At 40.9% G+C, this 20,177-nt stretch overlaps 1 protein-coding gene across 2 annotated transcripts in view; it reads right to left on the reverse strand.

Annotated features, from left to right (window-relative positions):
• Positions 1 to 1,082: 1,082 nt before the first annotated feature.
• The window catches only part of ZCCHC2 (zinc finger CCHC-type containing 2), a 29,106-nt gene continuing 10,011 nt past the window's right edge, over positions 1,083 to 20,177 (reverse strand). Inside the window, exons 6-14 of one of the 2 annotated variants that reach the window (XM_081014675.1) lie at positions 19,389 to 19,483; positions 17,767 to 17,850; positions 17,497 to 17,554; positions 13,864 to 13,993; positions 12,935 to 12,999; positions 11,995 to 12,086; positions 8,020 to 8,148; positions 3,913 to 5,367; positions 1,083 to 2,957 (exon numbers count right to left, since the gene is read on the reverse strand). In XM_081014675.1, the coding sequence (XP_080870801.1) occupies positions 2,890 to 2,957; positions 3,913 to 5,367; positions 8,020 to 8,148; positions 11,995 to 12,086; positions 12,935 to 12,999; positions 13,864 to 13,993; positions 17,497 to 17,554; positions 17,767 to 17,850; positions 19,389 to 19,483 (2,176 nt within the window). In that variant the 3' untranslated portion in view covers positions 1,083 to 2,889. The remainder of the gene's footprint in view (positions 2,958 to 3,912; positions 5,368 to 8,019; positions 8,149 to 11,994; positions 12,087 to 12,934; positions 13,000 to 13,863; positions 13,994 to 17,496; positions 17,555 to 17,766; positions 17,851 to 19,388; positions 19,484 to 20,177) is intronic. The other variant, XM_081014676.1, reaches the window with a different exon arrangement.

Consider the following 20,177-nt stretch of genomic DNA (forward strand, 5'->3'; position numbering starts at 1 on the left):
CTTAAACCACCTAGTGATTTTACCACCAATGTAAACCATGGAATTCCAAGCCACAGCTCATGCTCTTAACCAGTTTGCTGCACCAGATCACTTATTCATGAAGCTGCAGGACAGTGAAGTCATCATTAACTACCTCACTTATTGATTCGCGTGGGAGCAATTTTTGCACTCAAACATGAAATGAGGCATTTATTCCCTGTCTAGGACATGCAACAACTATTCATTGATTTGGGCCCAATTCATACAGCCAGCCACATGGTAGGTTACTCAAGTTACTGTTTAGTGGTGGTCCCACAATGTTAATCATCTGAGTAGATTGGTTAGACCAAAAGGTTTTCACTATGCAAAATTTTCAGTAGTTTAGCAATGTGATAAGTGCGAGCAGAATGACATGAAGAGCTATTGCACTCAGTAACTTTCCAGCAGGGCCAGCTTTGTAGCTGAAATCATGCCTTTGGGCCTTTTTGGCAGCTCAGATACTTTCCACTTACTCTAGATTGTAAGGTACAGTAGCTATTGCTGTTTGGATGCTCCTAAGCTGCTTTAATATCATCATCATCATTATTTATACCCCACCCATCTGGCTGGGGAAACCCAGCCACTCTGTGTGGCTTACACAGTATCTAAAAACATAACAATATCAAACATTTATTTAAAAAAATGCAACTCCCAGCCACCTGTGGTTAAGGTATACTGTATGATTGTAGTGATTAAATTATCAATTAATGAGTAACTGGAGTGGATAATAAGAAAATGTGAGAAAAACTGCATAACTATTACTAGGAATAGTGTGGAAGTAAGTCCTAAGTAACTAACGCATCAATAATTGTAACCTGTAAGTGTGACTTAGCCCTTTGAACAGTGAGCCACAATATATTTTTCCAGCATCTCAGTCTGATTTGAACCAGCTTTGAGTTGAGTTATGCAGTGATTTGTACCCAGCCTCTATCAGTTAAGTGTGTAACTTCTATTCAAGCTTAAGATCTTTGGAGCCTGCTAAAACAATCAACTCTCTAAACTTCAATGTAGGATATGGGTATGACAATTCATTGCCTTGAATAAAAGTACATTATTTTCAAACATGATTTTTTTCTCTTTTTATTGCTGTTAATTCAAGGAAAGATGCTGCATAAAATCCAATTTGTTCTAGAAATATAAGTGAGCTTTCCCATACATAACATTTCAAATATCAAAGTATATGGTAAACATACAAATAAAGAGAAGGCAACATACCTCCCATTTACAGTACAGTATCTGAAATCATAAAGTTCCATAAAGTAAACTGGCAGATAATTGAGAATGAAGTCCACTGGTGCTTTCAACACCCTCACTAAACTCGAAAGCAATTATTTCATTTTAATATGGTCCAACATACCCAGAACAAATAAAAGTACTTTTTATAACGGAGATAATTTCCTATGCTAATTTTCTTTTTTAAATTAAAGCTCTCATCTACCCCTTTACTCCCTCACTTTCAAAATATATTGGTGCTATAAATATAAATGCTATCTATGAAGAAATGTAGTAAATCAAGCTTCTTCAAGTTTCTTGTTTAGCAATTAGAAATGAAATGAAAACTGTTTTGACTGCTTCCCACCTGCTGCATATCATCTTCTTTTTTTAAAGCAAAATCTACATTTCTTCTATGAATTGTGATACCTATGGGTACACAAAGGATGGTAGTTCAGTGTTGATTTCAACAGTCAAAAGCTTTCTTCCAGATAAAACTCAGTGCACTTAAGAAATCAAATATTATCTGGAAGCAATTTAGTACATCTTGGCTTTTAGAAATAAAATACAGCAGTGTTAAACTTTGTGATATAACATGATCAATCTTTACACTCATCAGAGCCTTTCACATTATATCGTGATCACACAGTGGTAAAATTGTCATAAGAAAGTGACATTGCTATTTGGTAGACTGGTTCTAGTATACAAATACCCGACGGTTCTGTAGAATACATAGATTTTTGACCAGATTGAAATAAACCAGTTACATTCTAACACAACACTGTAACAGTCTAAAGGGGAAGATGTTAAAAATCAAGTCATTTTTGTATCAACAATGTAGTGTATATGTTTAATAAAGGTATTTGCTGCCAACTGTCATTACAAATGCAGACACACAAACTAAGGCATTCATACCAGTTACACAATTTGAACCAACAGGCTTAAAAAAAAAATACTACAACAGAAGTAAAATTGTTCAATGTATTTCTATTTCAGAAATCAGTTAAAGGTCCACACACAGCTTTAAGCCTTCCCCATCCTATGTTTTATTTGTGTCTTTTAGGCACATATAAGCTCTTTATTTTTGTCCGTTTTTGCACATGTACTATTGTGAATTTCCAAACTCTCAAAAAAAGCAAGCAATGCCCCCATCAGATCAAAAGAATAGGAATTTACTAGTGTTACGGGCCAGAAATAAACGGCTGAACATCAATCCAGTCCCATGGAGAGATAATGACCCAGCAAAAGGTGGGATAGAACAATAGCAGCACAAGAAAATGAGGGCAAGGGGAAGGTGGCTTGTGAGAGCATGCGCCAATTACCCCTTTCAACCTTATGGCTGTTCAACCAGTGTAGTCAGAGGTTAAATGACCTTTTCTTTTAAAAAAAAAAATGCAGTAAACATTGCATATCTTCAGTGCAAAAGTCTATTCATTCAAATACTCTTTTGATTGATTGGCCGAGATAGCAACATGCTTTATGCAAGTCGGACCAGGAGCAAAACCGCTTTCTTCCTTTGTATTACAACAGACATTCACGAGCAATGAAAAAATGCAAAAGGAAAAAAAAAATAAACACACACAAGGAATCTCTCAAATCCAAAGAACTCCCCAGACTTCCCAACCTTCATTTTGGTATGTAGGCAATGTTTACTTGGTTTCAGTCAGCAGAATCCAACGTATCATTAGAAGGGGGTGGGGGAGGTGCATATCTCAATCTGTAAGTGCCTAGAACAGGAAAAAGAACTTACTAAGTCACTGCTTACACTTAATAATAAAGTTATAAGAAAACCTACAAAACCCCCAAATGAACATACCCTTCCTCAAATCCTATTCTTCCATCCAAATGGAAGCTACATCTATATAACCTGCCTAGAAGACAGATTTTAGATAAAAGGAAAGTCTTAAGACAGTTTCTTCCAAACAAACAAGCAAGCATACAGTATACTGGACTTAACAACTGTAGAGCAATTCCACCTATTTCAATGGGACTACTCTAGAACACATAGCTTCAGCCTACCAAACTGATCTTCTCTGTTCAAGTTTTACCAGATATAAACACACACACACAAAAAAAACAACAACACAAAAAACCCCAAGGGGTGGAAATGGATAAATTACAGTTACAAATATTAAAAAGAATACTGCTATAAAACAGATGGCACCCTACATTTTAATGGTTTATCCACACATTTTGAAATGTCTAATCAGTCACATTAACAGGGAGAGGGAGATTTGTTTTTTTTAGTTATGCATAGGGGTAAGTGAGTGGTTGGTTTTAAGTTCATAACATGTAAAGCATGTGTAAATTACCAACTTTAAAAACCATGTTTTGTTTTGTAACTGCTTTGGGACGTGCTACTAAAGAGATACAGAGTCACATTTTAGCAGTGCAAAAATCTAATAAACCAGGGAAGTGCACTGCGAGTTTCATTTGCTATTCCCTTACTGGTGCCGTGTGACCCATTTTTTTGCTTGGTTATCTGTGAATGCCATTATGACGAAGTAACTTATTTGGGCCCAATTACAAGCTCTTAGATGACATTACTGACAATCATGCATGCACACGCACACACACGCACACAAAGTGTCATACAACCCACAGATAGCAGGATGGGAGCAGCAGGGTCAAGAATAGAAGCTAAGTGAATTCAGAAGCAACCGTGTTGGGAGTTAGGATTACCTTGTTGACTGGCCTCCAAAGATGACTGCTTACAGTCCTGTGCATAGTGCCCACTAACACCACAATTATAACAGGACACATTCCCATTCTTCTTGGGCCCTGATCCATTAGTATTGGCAACTACATTTGAAGCTTGGTACACAGGGAACAACCTCCCATAGCCTGCCATTTGCTGCATACCGTAGTTGGTTTGGCTCCCCATTACGGGGTCATGCATCAGATGCCCGTTTGCATATGAGGCCCGAGGCACGAAAAAAGGAATTTGTGCTCCATTGGTTTGATGCGGTTGGTTGAGGTAGCTACCACTGCAAAGTGATGGCAGAGGGATGAAAGATGGAACTCGGTAGAACTGTCCGTGAAGAGGATTGGTATAAATGTAACTGTTAATCTGAAGACTTCCGTTGGTCCCACAGCTGCATCTGCGACCACAAGACCCACACGGCCCGCAAGGCCCAGACCCCAACTGCGGTGGAGACAAGAGAGTCCCACTGGCGTTAGTGTTTCCAACAGCGCTAATGTAGGATGTGCTGTCACTCTGGGCGGTGCTGTGGGTTAAAGCAGGGCTCGGACTGGGTGCAGGACCTGGTGTGTGGGTAGGAATTGCAGGAGGAACAGTAGGCTGGACCTGACTAGCGCACAGACCAGATGAGGGAGGTGGTGGTGGTGTTGATGCCACAGTGTTCAGCACAGTCGTACTCTGATTGGGCAACACACTGGTAGCATGAAGAGTCACTGGAACAGGAAACGGAGCTGGTGGAAGTGCTGTGGAGAGGCCAGCTGCAGGAACAACTACTTTTAGACTGGGAGGTTGAGGGATCACTCCTGCGTTCCCCTCAACGTGAGGCACCATTTGATTTAAGCCCATCACATGGGGTGAAGGTTTTGAGATTGGGTCTGTAGTAGGAACTGTGGGTCCGTGGAAGTTACCTGGGTTGTGGACTGGGATAAAGGCAGTGTTTGGTGATCCAATACTTAAGTTTCCAGTTTGTTGCTGTGGTCCACTAACTGCACAATTTTCAGACGGCGCCTGCGGCGAAGGTATCTTCATTCTGTGTATTGCTAGATGCAATGCAGGGCTACCAGACTGGACTGCGGGCGGGAGGAAAGTGGTAGACAAAGGTGAAGACAGAAATTCAACATGTTTCTCAGATTCACCAGCGGAGCCCATTCCAACAGGAGCTGCATTTGTGACCACCATTCCCAAAGTTTTCCCATCAGCAGATATGGGTGGTGGGACTACAGTCTCAGGCTTCTGTGCACCATTGTGCACCACATAGTGCAGGGCAGGTATAAAGGAAATGTGCTGAAACTGTGGATTCAAAGGATCCTCTACGATATTTCCATTGTCTGATCTCACCGAAATCTGTGCAGGTGACTTATTGAGGTCCGTAGCACCATAACCAGCAAATCTCATCACATTTTGGTTCCCAGAATCTTCAGAATTGCTATCTGTGTCTGCGGGGAAACAGGGTATAATTAAGCACTTAAACATTAAGGGTTCTATAAGAAATATTTTCCAGACCTAGTCACTTCAAATAGCTTTAAAAGGACTAATAATACAATATTTTTTTTTTTGGGGGGGGAGACAGACAGGTAGATTAAAGTTGCCATTTATAGTGATGATTGCACCTTGCCATTTTTCAGTTTCCCATTTCTTGCTCACAGGAAGCATCCAACTTTGTACCACAATTGAAAGCTACAAAAATCACCGTATGGCATATTATGTCATCATTTGAGCACCTTTAAAAATACGCTTGCCCTGGAAAGGTACTTATGCTCACAATTATTCAACTGCACTGTGAAAGCAGTATCTCTTATTTAGTTTATGTTAATGAGAAGTGGGTAGTCCTTTTATCTGTGAAACAGTCATGGCATTTGTTAATAAAATTTGAGTATCTTGAATAGACACATCAAGTGGTATTAAGCTAAATAACTGTATGAGCAGAATGACTTCCTCTTGTTTACTGGTTTATTCCTATCCTCCATCACACCACTCCAAAATCTGTCCAGAACAGATTTAGGGGGCACATGGAGGAGGAAGAAGTCCTGTTGTACAAGGGAAGTTGTTCCGCTCACACAATGAGGTACTTAGCACTATACTGAATACAACCCAAGAAATACATGTTGGTTAGAGCATGGTGCTGATAATGCCAAGGTTGCAGGTTTGATCCCTATATGGGACAGCTGTGTATTCCTGAATAGCAGGGTATTGGACTAAATGATCTGCAGGGTCCATTCCAATTCTACAATTCTATTAAATACATTATTTTCTCAGTTACATTACTAAAGTGGGAAAGTAGTTATGTAAAAACATTTTAAATGACTGAAAATAAAGTCAGTGAGTTTAAGTGATTTTGAAAAGCAAATTATATATTTAAGGTTGTAATACATAATGTGCAAGTTTGGAAAATTACATCAATTCAAGAACAGATAAGGCAATTCAGATGTTGTGGGGCTTGAGTAAAGCTTGAAGCCCAGCTCTGACTAAGCCTATATTTCTTTTCAAGCCTTTTCTCTTAGGAACCCACAATACATACAGGCAAAGATTACTGCATTGCAGGGGGTTGGACTAGATGGCCCTTGGGGCCACTTCCAACTCTACGATTCTGCTTAAATTAAGTCTATTTTTAATGACCAATATAAAGCAAGAGTTGTCGATGACACTAATAGAGTAGAGATTTGTTAGTATATGAGGCAGATAGAATGGATGTGCAGAATAGTCACCCCTTCATCCATGGGTTCAGAAGAGGCATTTAAAGCCACTCTGAACATAGTCACAGAGGTATGAAAAAGAAGTTATTTCACAAGATTAGGTGCAGGTTACATTGTGGTATGATGTTCTGAACCTTTGCAAAGATGTCCTGCAGTTTTCACAAATACATTTATGGTTTAGTTAGACAAGTGCTCCCAAACAGGGAGGGGGAAAAGATCTAAGAGGAAGGCTGTCCCCCTCTGTGCAGAGGAATCCAGATTTTAAAACTCCAGTTAGAATGTAGAATATACCGTATTTTTCTCTCTATAACACGCAGATTTTTTCTCCTAAAAAGGAAGGGGAAATGTCTGTGCGTGTTATTGAGCGAATGTGTGGTCCCTGGAGCCAACTGGCGCGAGTGGGGGCAAAAATCAGGCAAAAATCAAATCGCGAGGGAAAGCCCCTCCCCTCCAGGCAAGCAGAGGGGAAAGCAGAGCGTCCTTCCTTCTAATTCCTCTCCGTGCTCCAGGCAGCCGGAAAACATGCAGGTGGGAGAGTGGGAGAGAGAGAGAGAGAGAGCGAGAGAGAGAGAGAGCGAGCGCTGGCTGGCTTGGGTGGGTGGGGGGAAACTTTTGCCTTCCTTTCCTCCCTAACCCGTTAAACCCCTCTCCTGCATTCTTAGCCAGCTGCTTCTCTGCACACCCCTCTAGTGCTCCTTGTCCCTTCTGTGTTTTTCCTTCCCTCCCCACTTAAAATATGGTTACAAAGCATGGATCCACATGGATCCTCAGGATCTTTGCATTGGGTCACCCCAAATTCACCATCAGATCACATAGCATGTCCATGGCTACAGCCTGCCCCCAAAAAATCATGCACCCACTGTTGCCTGGGGCTGCAATGGTGCAAAAACATGGTTACAAAGCATGGATCCACATGGATCCTCAGGATCTTTGCATTGCGTCACCCCAAATTCACCATCAGATCACATAGCATGTCCATGGCTACAGCCTGCACCAAATAAATCACGCACCCACTGTTGCCTGGGGCTGCAATGGCGCAAAAACGTGGTTACAAAGCATGGATCCACAGGGATTCTCAGGATTTTTGCATTGGGTCACCCCAAATTCACCATCAGATCACATGTCTGTGGCCACAGCTTGAAGCACAAAAATGATACATCCACTGTTTCATTCAGAATTCCCCCCCCCCTTGTTTTCCTCCTCTAAAAACGATGTGCGTGTTATTGTCAGGTGCGTGTTATAGAGCGAAAAATACGGTAATACCTAGTTATCAGTGGAATTGATAAGGCTATTTCTGGTGTCCTTGACCTAGGCACACCAATCCAAATGAAAGGAGAAGCACACTAAAGGAATTATATATATACTCTTATTATTTTAAAAGTACAGATATACAACCTCTGTCTTTCTCGTCTTCACTTTCAAAGCTTTCCCTTCCATCATGCCGTGGACTAGAAGGAGAACTGTAACTCTCTGAAGAGGTTTCTCCACATGTGTCATGTCCCATTGTAATGTCTAAATTTGAATCTAGAAGAGATTTCATTTCAGCAAAGGTTACCACTAGACATGGTCAATTAATTAATATGCATATTAACTTGCCATTTTCTGCAACGTTCACCTGCTACCTAGTCAATAGCTCCCTGAAGTCAAGTCCATAGTAAGGATCTTTTGTTTGTTATCCAATAGTAAAAGACAAGAACCTTTACACAACCGCACAGTGCCACTGCCATGATATACCAGAATCTACGGCTGAATTTCAAAGAGCTACTTTAGACACAGTGGCCATGGGCATGAACAGTGGGAGCTTTTTACTTCCTCTATTTGAACAGTTAATCTTCCCACCATGTAAGAGTGCTGCTCAAAGTCCTCTGATTCAAAAGTAAGCAACAGAGGGCTGGTGTTCAATTATTTGAATTCTAGCTCATGTAATTTTGGAAGAAATACATGACCAATTCAACTCTGCAAAATAAATAATAATAATAATCCTGAGCATTCCCACGATACATCCTGTCCTATCTATACATGGGATTGCCATTGTTTTAGTAATTATCTGGGCAGTTCCAAGCAGGGTTCTGCACCAATGCAGGGCCAACTCTGGGAATATTCTAGAACTTTAGGCCAGGTTGCTAACACTTACGTTTCCTCCTCTTTAGAGGACCTTATCATATGCATGTGTCTTAAGCTGTACCTATGGCAACCTGAAGAACACAACTGGCTTGCTGACCCCTGTAAGAGGATGCAGGTGGCTTTAGGTCCAAAAACAGGCTATGAAAAACATGCTCTGCCAAATGCTACATCAGCTTTTGCAAGTATGCAGCGGCATTAAAGAGGTATTTCTATCCAACACACACACACACACACACACACACACACACACACACTATAGCCATTCTCCAGATACTATAATGCCCAAGTCTAGGCAGAATCTATTACTTGGTAGCTAGCCATCAAGAGAATTGGAGGTTGATTGGAATCACAGACATCTTAAGAGTGACGTAACAAATAAAACAGATATCCTTCCAGAACTATGACTCTTACAAAGGGGGGAAGACCAGAGTGATTCACAGATATGCAAGACTTTCCTGCAAACAGAAAAGTTAACCAATCAAAACCTGTGACAAATTTAAGTTGGAGATCTTTTTTGAAAGGCAAGGGCTAAGTCAGATTGCGTACAGATACAGAGGATGCAGAGTTTACTGGGCAGACTAGCAGATATAAAATTGTCACTAGGGAAAAAATACGCGCCCTGCTCCATCCAGAGGTTTTGGCATTGGAGAAGAATGAATTAGTGCCAAATATGGTAAGAATGTTGTCACTGAAAATCTGGAGATGTTGGGACCAAGGAAGTGGTCACTATGGCTGAACCTATTCCATTGAACAGAATCAGAGAGGAAGATGATGGGACTGCTGTATCAAGTATCCAAACTACAAGAAAGAAGATTCCACCTAAACATTAGGAAGAACTTCCTGACAGTAAGAGCTGTTCGACAGTGGAATTTGCTGCCAAGGAGTGTGGTGGAGTCTCCTTCTTTGGAGGTCTTTAAGCAGAGGCTTGACAAGCATATGTCAGGAGTGCTCTGATGGTGTTTCTTGCTTGGCAGGGGGTTGGACTCGATGGCCCTTGTGGTCTCTTCCAACTCTATGATTCTATGATTCTAAGTGGAGTTTTATTGCTTGTTTTCTGAGTGCATATCAAGACTGATCTTCCTTTTGCTCCAGGATGCCACAGAGGCAACTGTTCCAACTGGCTCAGCAGAATTTCAGATTTCTGAATGTCAGTAAGATCAATAATTTCATGTAGATACTCAATAAAGAGAAAACATAGAAGTGCTTTCCCCATACCTATCTAGTCACTTGAGAAGAAAAGGGGTATCGAGACCCCAAATCATTAATGAACGTTCAAACTAGATCCATACTCTTAGTTTCGGAAAAATTAAAAAGAATATTCCATAGGTCCTCTGCTACAGATATTTCTTAGTGATTTAAGTGTGAAAGGAAGGAAATGGTTAATTGTAACAAGTGCATGCTTGTAACAAGTGAATCTCACAGAGTATGCTGGCTCCACATTAGAAAGGCTTGTGGTACCAAATATTTAATTCTCAGTGCAGAGCTGGAAGCAGCATGCATAAGTACTGGTTCCAGTTGTAGATCGCGCTATGGTACCAATATATGGCTACCATTTAGGGTTTTGAAGCATCAACAGTTTTATATGTGGGAAAGTAAGATGGTTGGCTTCTCAAGCAAGTGTGATTTCAATTTTTTCTGTGCTCTTCGGATTTATGGTCTCAATGGTAGGACAAAATACGAAAGTGAAGGCAATCTTCAAGAACATCTGTCTGAACAGAAACACTATGCACAAGGAGGACTGCATGACCTGAACATTTGATCCAACACTGCATCCAGGAGTGTGTGTTCTAAGGAGATGCAGCAGATTTTATCAAGGATCAGTTCTGGAAGGCTGGGCTTTGATGAAACAATTACTGGGGCAGAAATCAATTTCTGCCCAGAGGACACTAAGACTACAGACTAGGAACCAAGTCTTGTCAGTGAATCTACTCAATTAGATTGGAGGAAGAGAAAGCTGGTAGAGGAGGATCAATGCAGTAACTTGACATGGCCATATTATCCTTTTGGGCAGGCACCCCCAAACTCGGCCTGCCAGATGTTTTGGGACAATTCCCATCATCCCTGACCATTGGTCCTGTTAGCTAGGGATGATGGGAGTTGTAGTCTCAAAACGTCTGGAGGGCCGAGTTTGGGGATGCCTGCTTTCGGGACTCATTAAGAGGATCAAAAGAAGCAGTTTGCCATTTCAGATCTTCATCTAGACCTTACACAGGTGCCATGTATTCAAGTATCACCTTGGAGTCAGGTGACTCGAGTTGGGGATGGGGGAGAGATGAAACACAGTCCCTTTACAGTACTTGCAGCCATTTCCCCACGGCAGTATCTCAAGTGGAAAAGTGACCATGTCAGGATCATTTTTATCTGTTAGCATAGGGAACAGCCTACCACATGCCATTCACTGACACAAACCAAAGCACTGGTGGTTCCCATCCAGAATGGGTACTCTCTACTAACACCTTGATAGCCACAGCACCTTTTGAACATCACACTCCCAACTGTGCCATAGACACGCAGGACAACTAGATTAAACCACAGATTGAAAGAAAAATGAGTTCTATCTCTTTGCTAGAAAAATTAGAGAAGCTTTTTCCCTTTAAATAAAAGTGAAGAACAGTCGAAAAGAGCATTCACAGTGATCAGAGAAATGGGAGGACTCATTTTACCCTTCAAGTTCCACAGACAGTATAAGATGTTCTCTCAAGTAGCGGGGCACAAGCCTAGTTAAAGTTCTAGAATGATTCCAGAATTGACTCTGTGTAAGTGCAGTATCCATACACAGAACTAACAATGGGAAAGACCATGAAGAAGACTTCTGGCAATTTTAAGAGAATCTTAATATTTTCCTGCCCTATCAGCTCATCTTGCCATACAATCATCCGTATGCAGTATGCATAAAAGGATTAATGTATAAATCAAACAATTTAAGACTTGAGTGGGGAGCCTCAGGCCCAGTAGCAAATCATGACCCTCAAGGCCTGTGTCTAGCACTTGAGACTCTCCTCTCCAAGGTCACAACCCTCAATGTCCATGCTATGCACTCTTCCGAGTGTACTCCTTTACTGTGATGCTGTTGCTTGATTTCCTGGATCGAGAGATATGCGTGTATAGAAACCTCTGGAATGTAGACTACTGTACAAAGGTAAGAGCCACATCCACTGCTCCACCAGCTTTTGTCCCTGGCCCTGCCCATAGCTGACAGAGAAGCTTCTCCAAAGAACTTGAAAAGTCTCCAATCACATTTCCTACCTTTTACTGTTCCTGGGTGGAGGTGAGCATCGGCGACTCTCATACAGCTAGTTCTGATGGTAAACCTGGTGTCAGTTCTCTTTATTTTATCTCTGTGTGAGAATACAAACATAGTTCATTTTTCAAAATAAGTGGTCATAAAGTCTCTCATAGGACCTCGAGGTTAGTATTTTCAATTCAACTTCAAAATTATTCAAGGATATGGATTGCGCTATACAAAACTCAAAAGTTTTTAAACTTTTGGTTTAACATGACCGTAGTTACTGGTACACATGCATATATTAATATATGTTAATACATTGCATTATATTAACAAATTGTATTTTGTATGTCTAGGCAAATCTCTGATTAGGCTATTAGATAGTAAGTCAACATCCGCATGAAAGACCTTGTGTGCATATCATGATAAGCCACCGTAAGGTCACATACACACCATACACAAAGAACCTTAGGCACTGCAGTTTGTTGAAGAAGCGAGAAGCAGTTGAGAGGGGTGTATTACAATCCCCAGGATTCTTTGGGGTAAACCATGACTGTTGAAGTGGTATAAATGTGCTTTAAATATATGGTGTGGATGTGACCTAAGAAACAATCAATGACGTACTGTGAATGAGCATCGTGCTATTGCATGCTGCTCAATTGCTGCTAATTTATTCTACCTTGCCTGGAGTTGGAAGAAACACACCATAAACTTGGCTAAATGTGTGTGAACACCAGTGATCGTGATCTGTTTCTCTCCCAACAAACCTGCAAGCGGAAGCCACGGTTTGTACTCTGTTTACCACTCACAGTAAACAACAACAAAAAAACTCATAGCAAATTCTGAAAAAGATCAGCTTTCCTCTAACAGAAGCCAATAAATTTGAATGCTATACTTAATGGCTATATTTTGATAAATGCATAAGCAATATTCTGTTTCTTTTTAATGTGTAGTACTTACTTTTCCGGTTGAAGCTTTCCTTTCTTCTTGCTCATTACAGGCAAAATTCTCTTCTCCCCTGTATACTGAAGAACGAAATAGCAGATCAAAAGCCTCCCACTTCAGAGACCGACAAATGCTACAACTGCACTTAGACCAAAGGAACAATGTTGACACAAAGTTATTTTCCTCCCACGTAACAGCTCATCATTTGGAATGAGATGTACAAGTTCTCACAATTTTCTATGCTTATGCTCTGCTGGTGTTCCAGCACACTCAAGGAACCTCTCTGTCTTAACTGAGTCAAATAAATATTTGCGTATGATTTCCTCTTTGAAAGTCCTATCTAAGCTTAAACATGCAGCATTTCCATTGCTTAGAAATGGGAATGACATACAAGGCTTTCACTGCTTAAAATTGTGGCGAGTCAACTGGTGGCTTCTGGGCAGTACCTTGCCTGGAAGATGGGATGCAGATCATCTAACTGTCTAACACTCATCTTAAAGTGACCCAGGGAGTGGCACAATTCAATTCAAAAGCAGAAGACTATAGATAGTGGTTTCAGCTCTTTTTGCTTTTCACCCACATTCAGATGAGGAAGAGCATTACCTAAGTTGTTTTTTTTAAAATGCACACATGGTATTTATGAACTGGCACGTTCCCTTCCATGAACCTTGCAAATTATGCAAAAGCCTCTGGGTCATGTTTCTGCTCTCTGTAGCTTGCCCCACCCTGCCCACTGCTCTACTCCTTCCATCCCTTTGAAATGCTACTGCTGGCACCTGTCACTCAGCCTATGGGGAGTAAGAGGTTTGTGAAAAGTGGTGTAATTCATCACCAGTACTAACTGTCACTCCAGAGAGGTTTCATTAAAAATAAAACATGTGAATTCAATGGGGTTCTGCTGCCACTTAAGAAATATGTGCTTTTAAGAAACATCAAATAAATACCTGATCAAGTAATGTGCAATGCTCTGGATGCTGCTGAACAGCACAGCCTTTTCTTCTCCAGTCTGCCACACCGTTATGCTCAGAATTTATGTTGAAGCCATCCAGTGAAGAACATTTAGTATTAACTGTGCTGTTATAAGAAATACATGAGTTTATGTCACTGAAAGTACCTCTAACATTTCAATTCATCCAGGAAAATGTCCACCCATGCACAACCCACAAGGCTAGTTCTTTTTACTAAATTTCAGAGACCAGATTTCTGTAGATAAACACTAATCTGCACACTTGGGACAAAGTAGCAACTGCACTTGTTAATTCACTGATTTCACCTCCCTTAAAATTGTGGCGAGTCAACTGGTGGCTTCTGGGCAGTACCTTGCCTGGAAGATGGGATACAGATCATCTAACTGTCTAACACGCATCTTAAAGTGACCCAGCCTTAGATCCATTTCAGTCCGGTTTCCGTCCTGGTTTTGGGACCGAGACAGCTCTGGTTGCCCTAACAGATGATCTCTGTAGACAACTGGATCGAGGCGGGTCAGGACTGCTGATCCTTTTAGATTTGTCAGCAGCCTTTGACATGGTCGATCATGATCTTCTGGACCACCGCCTCGCAGACGTGGGGATACAGGGCATAGCCCGTAACTGGCTATGCTCTTTTATCTCTGGTCGGGGACAGAGGGTGGCACTAGGGAGGGAAATGTCGTCGCGCCATCCCTTGGTGTGTGGAGTGCTGCAGGGCGCAATTCTCTCCCCGGTGCTTTTTAACATCTTTATGCGTCCCCTTGCCCAGATTATCCGGAGCTTTGGGCTGGGCTGTCACCAGTATGCTGATGACACTCAGTTCTATCTGCTGATGGATGGCCACACCGACTCGGCCCCGAACACACTGATCAGATGCTTGGAAGCTGTGGCTGGATGGTTTCATGGGAGCCGATTGAAACTAAATCCTTCGAAGACAGAGGTCCTATGGCTGGGTCGGGATAGCATGGGGATGAGAGACCAACTCCCTTCTGTTGCGGGGGCCCAATTAGTGCCATTGCCTTCCGTTAAGAGTTTGGGTGTAATCCTTGACGCCTCCCTTTCCATGGAGGCGCAAGTTACAGCAACAGCCAAGGCAACATTTTTCCACCTTTGCCGCATCAAGCAGTTGGTCCCTTACATTTCCCGCCCCGACCTGGCCACAGTGATCCATGTGACGGTCATCTCCAGGCTTGACTACTCTAATTCACTCTACGCGGGGCTGCCCTTGAAGCTGACCCAGAAACTCCAGAGGGTGCAGAATGCTACAGCGAGGCTCCTCACGGGGTCTCTGCCATGGGAGCATATTCACCCAGTGCTTTTCAAACTGCACTGGCTCCCGGTAGAGTACAGGGTCAGATTTAAGGTGCTGCTTTTGACCTTTAAAGCCCTTCACGGCCTAGGACCCTTGTACCTACGGGACCGCCTCTCCCGGTATGTCCCACGGAGAGCCTCAAGGTCCATAAATAGCAACACCCTAGTGGTCCCGGGCCCTAAGGAAGTTAGATTGGCTTCAACCAGAGCCAGGGCCTTTTCAACTCTGGCTCCGGCCTGGTGGAACGCTCTGCCTCATGAGACCAGAGCCCTGCAGGATCTGATTTCTTTCTGCAGGGCCTGTAAGACAGAGTTGTTCCGCCTGGCCTTTGGCTTGGAGCCAATTTGATTCCCTCCCTCTCTTTCTTTTTTCCTTTCCTTCTCCTCCTGCGATGAGGCTACATTTTAATATTTTAATGTTTCAATATTTTAATTTTGTTTATAAGTTGTAATCATTCAACTTGTTTTTATTATTGCTTGTAAGCCGCTCTGAGCCCGGCCTTGGCTGGGGAGGGCGGGGTATAAATAAAAAATTATTATTATTATTAGCACTGGTATGTCTGAGCCTTTTAAAACTGAGATACTTAATCCTCTGCCTGCTATTTGTTGTCTTATTTTATATGTTTTTCTTTTTATATTGTATTGCACCACTGAAAACCTTAATACAAATTATTAGAGGGGATTTCTAGGAAGCCAGAGAAATTATTATCTTCTGAAAGCTGCAAGGATGTGTATTAGGTATAACAAGGAAAAGAAGGAAGGGTCAACAACTTTCAACAGTTATTGAAAGTTTTGGACGTCAAAATAAGGTAAGGAAGACAGGATGGTAGCATATTTATGGAAAAGTGGAACCGGTTATGTTATAGAATTTGAAAGTATGGAGTAATTTACAACCCTGTAAATATGATTACTTTCACAACACTATTCATGTTGACACAAACATTTCTCATTTTTATAATAATAATATGCACAAACTATTTTATTGTAATTATTGTAAATATTAATTTATTGTAATATTGTAAATATTTAAAAAGTGTGTTGCTCATTAACCTGTGCACAGGAAGATCAAATACCTACCCTAGGAACTTGGCAATTAATGGGAAATAGAAATTTAATCAAGACTCTATTCTCCAGATGGTCTAGAGCAGGCCCATCCAACTCCCAAGAGACTGCAGTCTACTTCCAGTATAAAAAAACTGGCGGTGATCTACCCATTGTCATTGAGGATTGCCGAGCTTTTTGGGAGGAGGACAGAGTTGTTGAGCTTTTTTGGGGAATTGACCACAGTTGCTGAGCTTCTTAAAAGGGGAAATAACATCAATAACTCAACTCAAACGCCACAGCTGACAAGAGCAGGCAGTGCTAAAGGCAATCATAGTATCCACCATGGCAAATAGAAACTGATAGAAACTGCAAAAATACGCCTGCTTGACGCGACGGAGGGACAGAGCAAGGGGAAAGAAACATTCATTCCGGAGTTTTTTTAATCCCGCGATCGACAGGGATTACCAGGGGATCTGCCTGTTGATCGCGGTTGACTGGTTGGACATGTCTGGTCTAGAGAGATGGTCTATAGAGTCATGCTAGAAAATAGGGCAGTTAGTGACTGACTGAATGAAAGCTGGAATTGTGTAAAGTTGAGCACTGCAGCAAAAAAGAATATGAAGAAGAGAACAATACGGCCCAGAACTGAATTAAAGGATTCAAACTATTAAAGTATTGGCTTAGTTAGGAAAACAACCCAGAGCAGGTATAAGCTGGATGCATTTATTTCTGTTACTTACTCAAACTGTAAATATATGGTTTTTTGTCCATGGCTTACAAAAATCTTAAGTGAAAGTATAGTTTGTTTTTGAAAAACTTCATCTAAAACCTTGTTATTCACCCCACAACCAAATGGTTTGCCACTCTATCCATTGTTGGGAGTAGGCTGGTTGAATTAAAGTCCAAAACTTTAAAGGATTTCTCTGTGGAAGGCAGTAAGGGAAAATAAAGATATCCACTTGGTGGCAGCAGTGAATAATAAAAAAGGGGGTGGGTGGGTTGGCTTAACTGGTTTGTCTCCCTTCCCATGGTACATGATTTAGCCTTTGTCTTCACAGATGCTATTTCCTTGAATTATATGTAGAAAGAAAACTGTGCCGTAGCAAAGTTTTCCTAATACTAAACATAAGATTTACAGTTTGCCACAAGAGGTTCCCTAGCAATTTCTTAGCAACAATATGACAGATATTTCTCCCCTCAAAAAAACCAAGCATCAAATGGATTAGTTTAAGTGAGAAAATAACAAGGACCTACTTCGTAATAGGACATTTCCCATTATGTTTCTTGTGAATCACTGTGTGCTGTATCATTTCTGGATAGGAAAGAATAGTAAAAACATTATTGATCAAGTTCATTTTAATTAACCAGAGTGGCTGGGGCAACCCAGTCAAATGGGTGGGGTATAAATAATAAAATTTCATCCTTGGCCCTCTGCATTTTCACAAGAGCAAAAATACTACTATAGTAGGGGTAAGGGGGGGGCAGGATAATGAACTGCAAGTTCATTTTGAACTGCATGCTTACCTTCCTCCTGACTTGAAGCTTCTGAGCTGTCCTCCTTGAAATGTTCCGGTAGCTTAGATGTCTTCAGAGAAGATTGGAGATTATCTGGAAGGTAAGCATCATTGAACAACTTCAAAAGGTATTACTCAAAAGGTTAATTTTAACAGCTACCTAGTTTTACAAAGGGCTGTAGAAAATTTGCAGTTATGGGGAGTATACCTTGCAGCTACTTGCATTAATTTTCTTCAAGACTCCATGGCAGCTTAACCAGTCTAACATTAGGAACATTTAGAGAACTCCTGTACTGGTTTGGTGTGAGGGATAAAATTATGTATTTAAAAGCAGAACTATATACATTCCAAAGCCTCTCACACATACACTCTCCTCCTCTTGGTTTAGAAGTCCTTGTCTGCCAATACTGCAGTAAGTTAATTTTATTGTAAAACAGTAAGTTGATAATTTTAGCTGGTTATCTGTTCTTAATATGCTAATCTCTAAAACTGCTAAGGACCTGACAGGATGGCTCTGCTTATGGCATCTGTTTTCAGTCTTCATTAAATTTCATATCTTCTTTTTTACTGGCCAGCTTTCAAGATACAGTATATCATTAGATAGCTTATGCCAACCATCCATTCATTTTTTGGGGAGAAATGGATCTATACTCCAAAGAGCATGCTAAATAACATACAAAGGCCCTTCTCCATGAGCTCCCTCCACAAGTGGTCAAGAGGATGGCAACCTGAGAATGGCCTTTTCAGGAGTGGCTCCCCTGGGAAGTTTGCCTGGTGCCATCATTATATATTGTGAGGTACCACGCAAAAACAGTTCTTTTCTACCAACCCTTTGGCTTTTAACTATCTGCAGCTTCCTTTATTGAGTGGGATGTTTTAATTCTGCCCCTTAAATACACAAAATGTCTTTTAGATTTTTCTGTGGTGGTTATAACGTGTGTTATTTGTTTTAAGTCGCTTTGGGTTGCACTGGCAAAAAAGCTACTTCATCATCATCATCATCATCATCATCATAATAATAATAATACCAAATTCTTGTAAATGCATCACCCAGCAGCAGTACATCTACTTAAGATTTTAAATTAAAAATGCAACAATGAACCTGTTTAAAGGCTAGCATTATTTTGTTCTGAACCCTTACAGCTGGCTGCCTTAAATGAGAAGTCCACTGTACAAAAGTTATACAATTTTCAGCATACTTGGAAATAGTGTTTTCCAGGGGTTATTATCTGAAAGCCAGAACTTTAGTACGAGATTCTAAGAACGCAATAGATAGGATCAGTCGACGATGTTGATAAAGTACGTGATGGCATTTCTGGAGCCTGGAATCAGATGACATCAGTTTTACAATGTTTAAAGGCTTAGGAGAGTTTATAGCTTTCTACTGAGTGTATGTCTGGACCTCAAAAGTTAAAAGGGGCAGGGGGCGGACAGACTGTAGCATTCAAAATTTAGTGGCTATTATCAAATCTTGATACACCAGTCTGAGACTGCACACTGCCTCAGTTGCATCTATTAATCCTACTGAAGTCAATGTAAGTGTATCTTAAATATAAGTGTGTAAGCTTATCTGATACAAACACTTTGTATTAATCTGTAAATCAATCAGAAGTGTGTTTAGAAATTTCTTACTGTGCACGTGCAAAGACTCCGAGGACAGAGATTGAAAGAAGCTGTTTACTCTTTGATTCTGCAGAAAAGCTTGAGATGTTGTTGAAAACAGCTGCCTAAAAATAAATAGAAAGTAAACAATCCAATCAAGGTTAACTTAACCTATATATTACTTTTTCATTCATTCAACTTAGCTTTTATTTAAACCCAAACCAAATACCCAGAATTGGAATGTGAACTAGCCCCCCCAGGAAAAATGAGGGGCTGAGAGGACATATATTATTCTGATTGCTCCCTTGCTTTTATCTGTTAACATTTGTGATTTAAAAACCGAACTTAAGAATACGATTCTACCCATTTCTAACAGTTTATTTCAGGTGTCTGGTACAAGACAGATGATGTACCTATGCAACTTGGCCAGTTTGCGTTGCTAAGGTCTTATGTGATAGGAAGAAAGGCTCATACCCAGTTACTAACCATGCTTCTCCTGCCCAACAGGATAAAATGATAAAGCAAGAAGGTAAGAACTACTTAAAAAGTCAGAAACAGGAGTGGTGGCTCAGTAGAATGCATAGTAATTCTCATGTCCATATCTTATGTGTTGGATGCAACACTTGCATAGGTCCTGTACTCTTATGGTCAGCAATGCACATAAGAACGAATAGCACTGGATTTCATTCATATTGGTACTCTACAAATTTATTGTTCTGTTCTGCCTTTAAGAGCCAGATCTCCCAGGGCAGCTTAAAATTACAATCAATGAAGTAAAAAATGCAATTCAGAACCCTAAAAACCAGTATTTAGAATAGG

This window comes from Podarcis pityusensis (assembly GCF_964106645.2).
Source record: "Podarcis pityusensis genome assembly, chromosome: 7".
Taxonomy (NCBI): Eukaryota; Metazoa; Chordata; class Lepidosauria; order Squamata; family Lacertidae; genus Podarcis; species Podarcis pityusensis.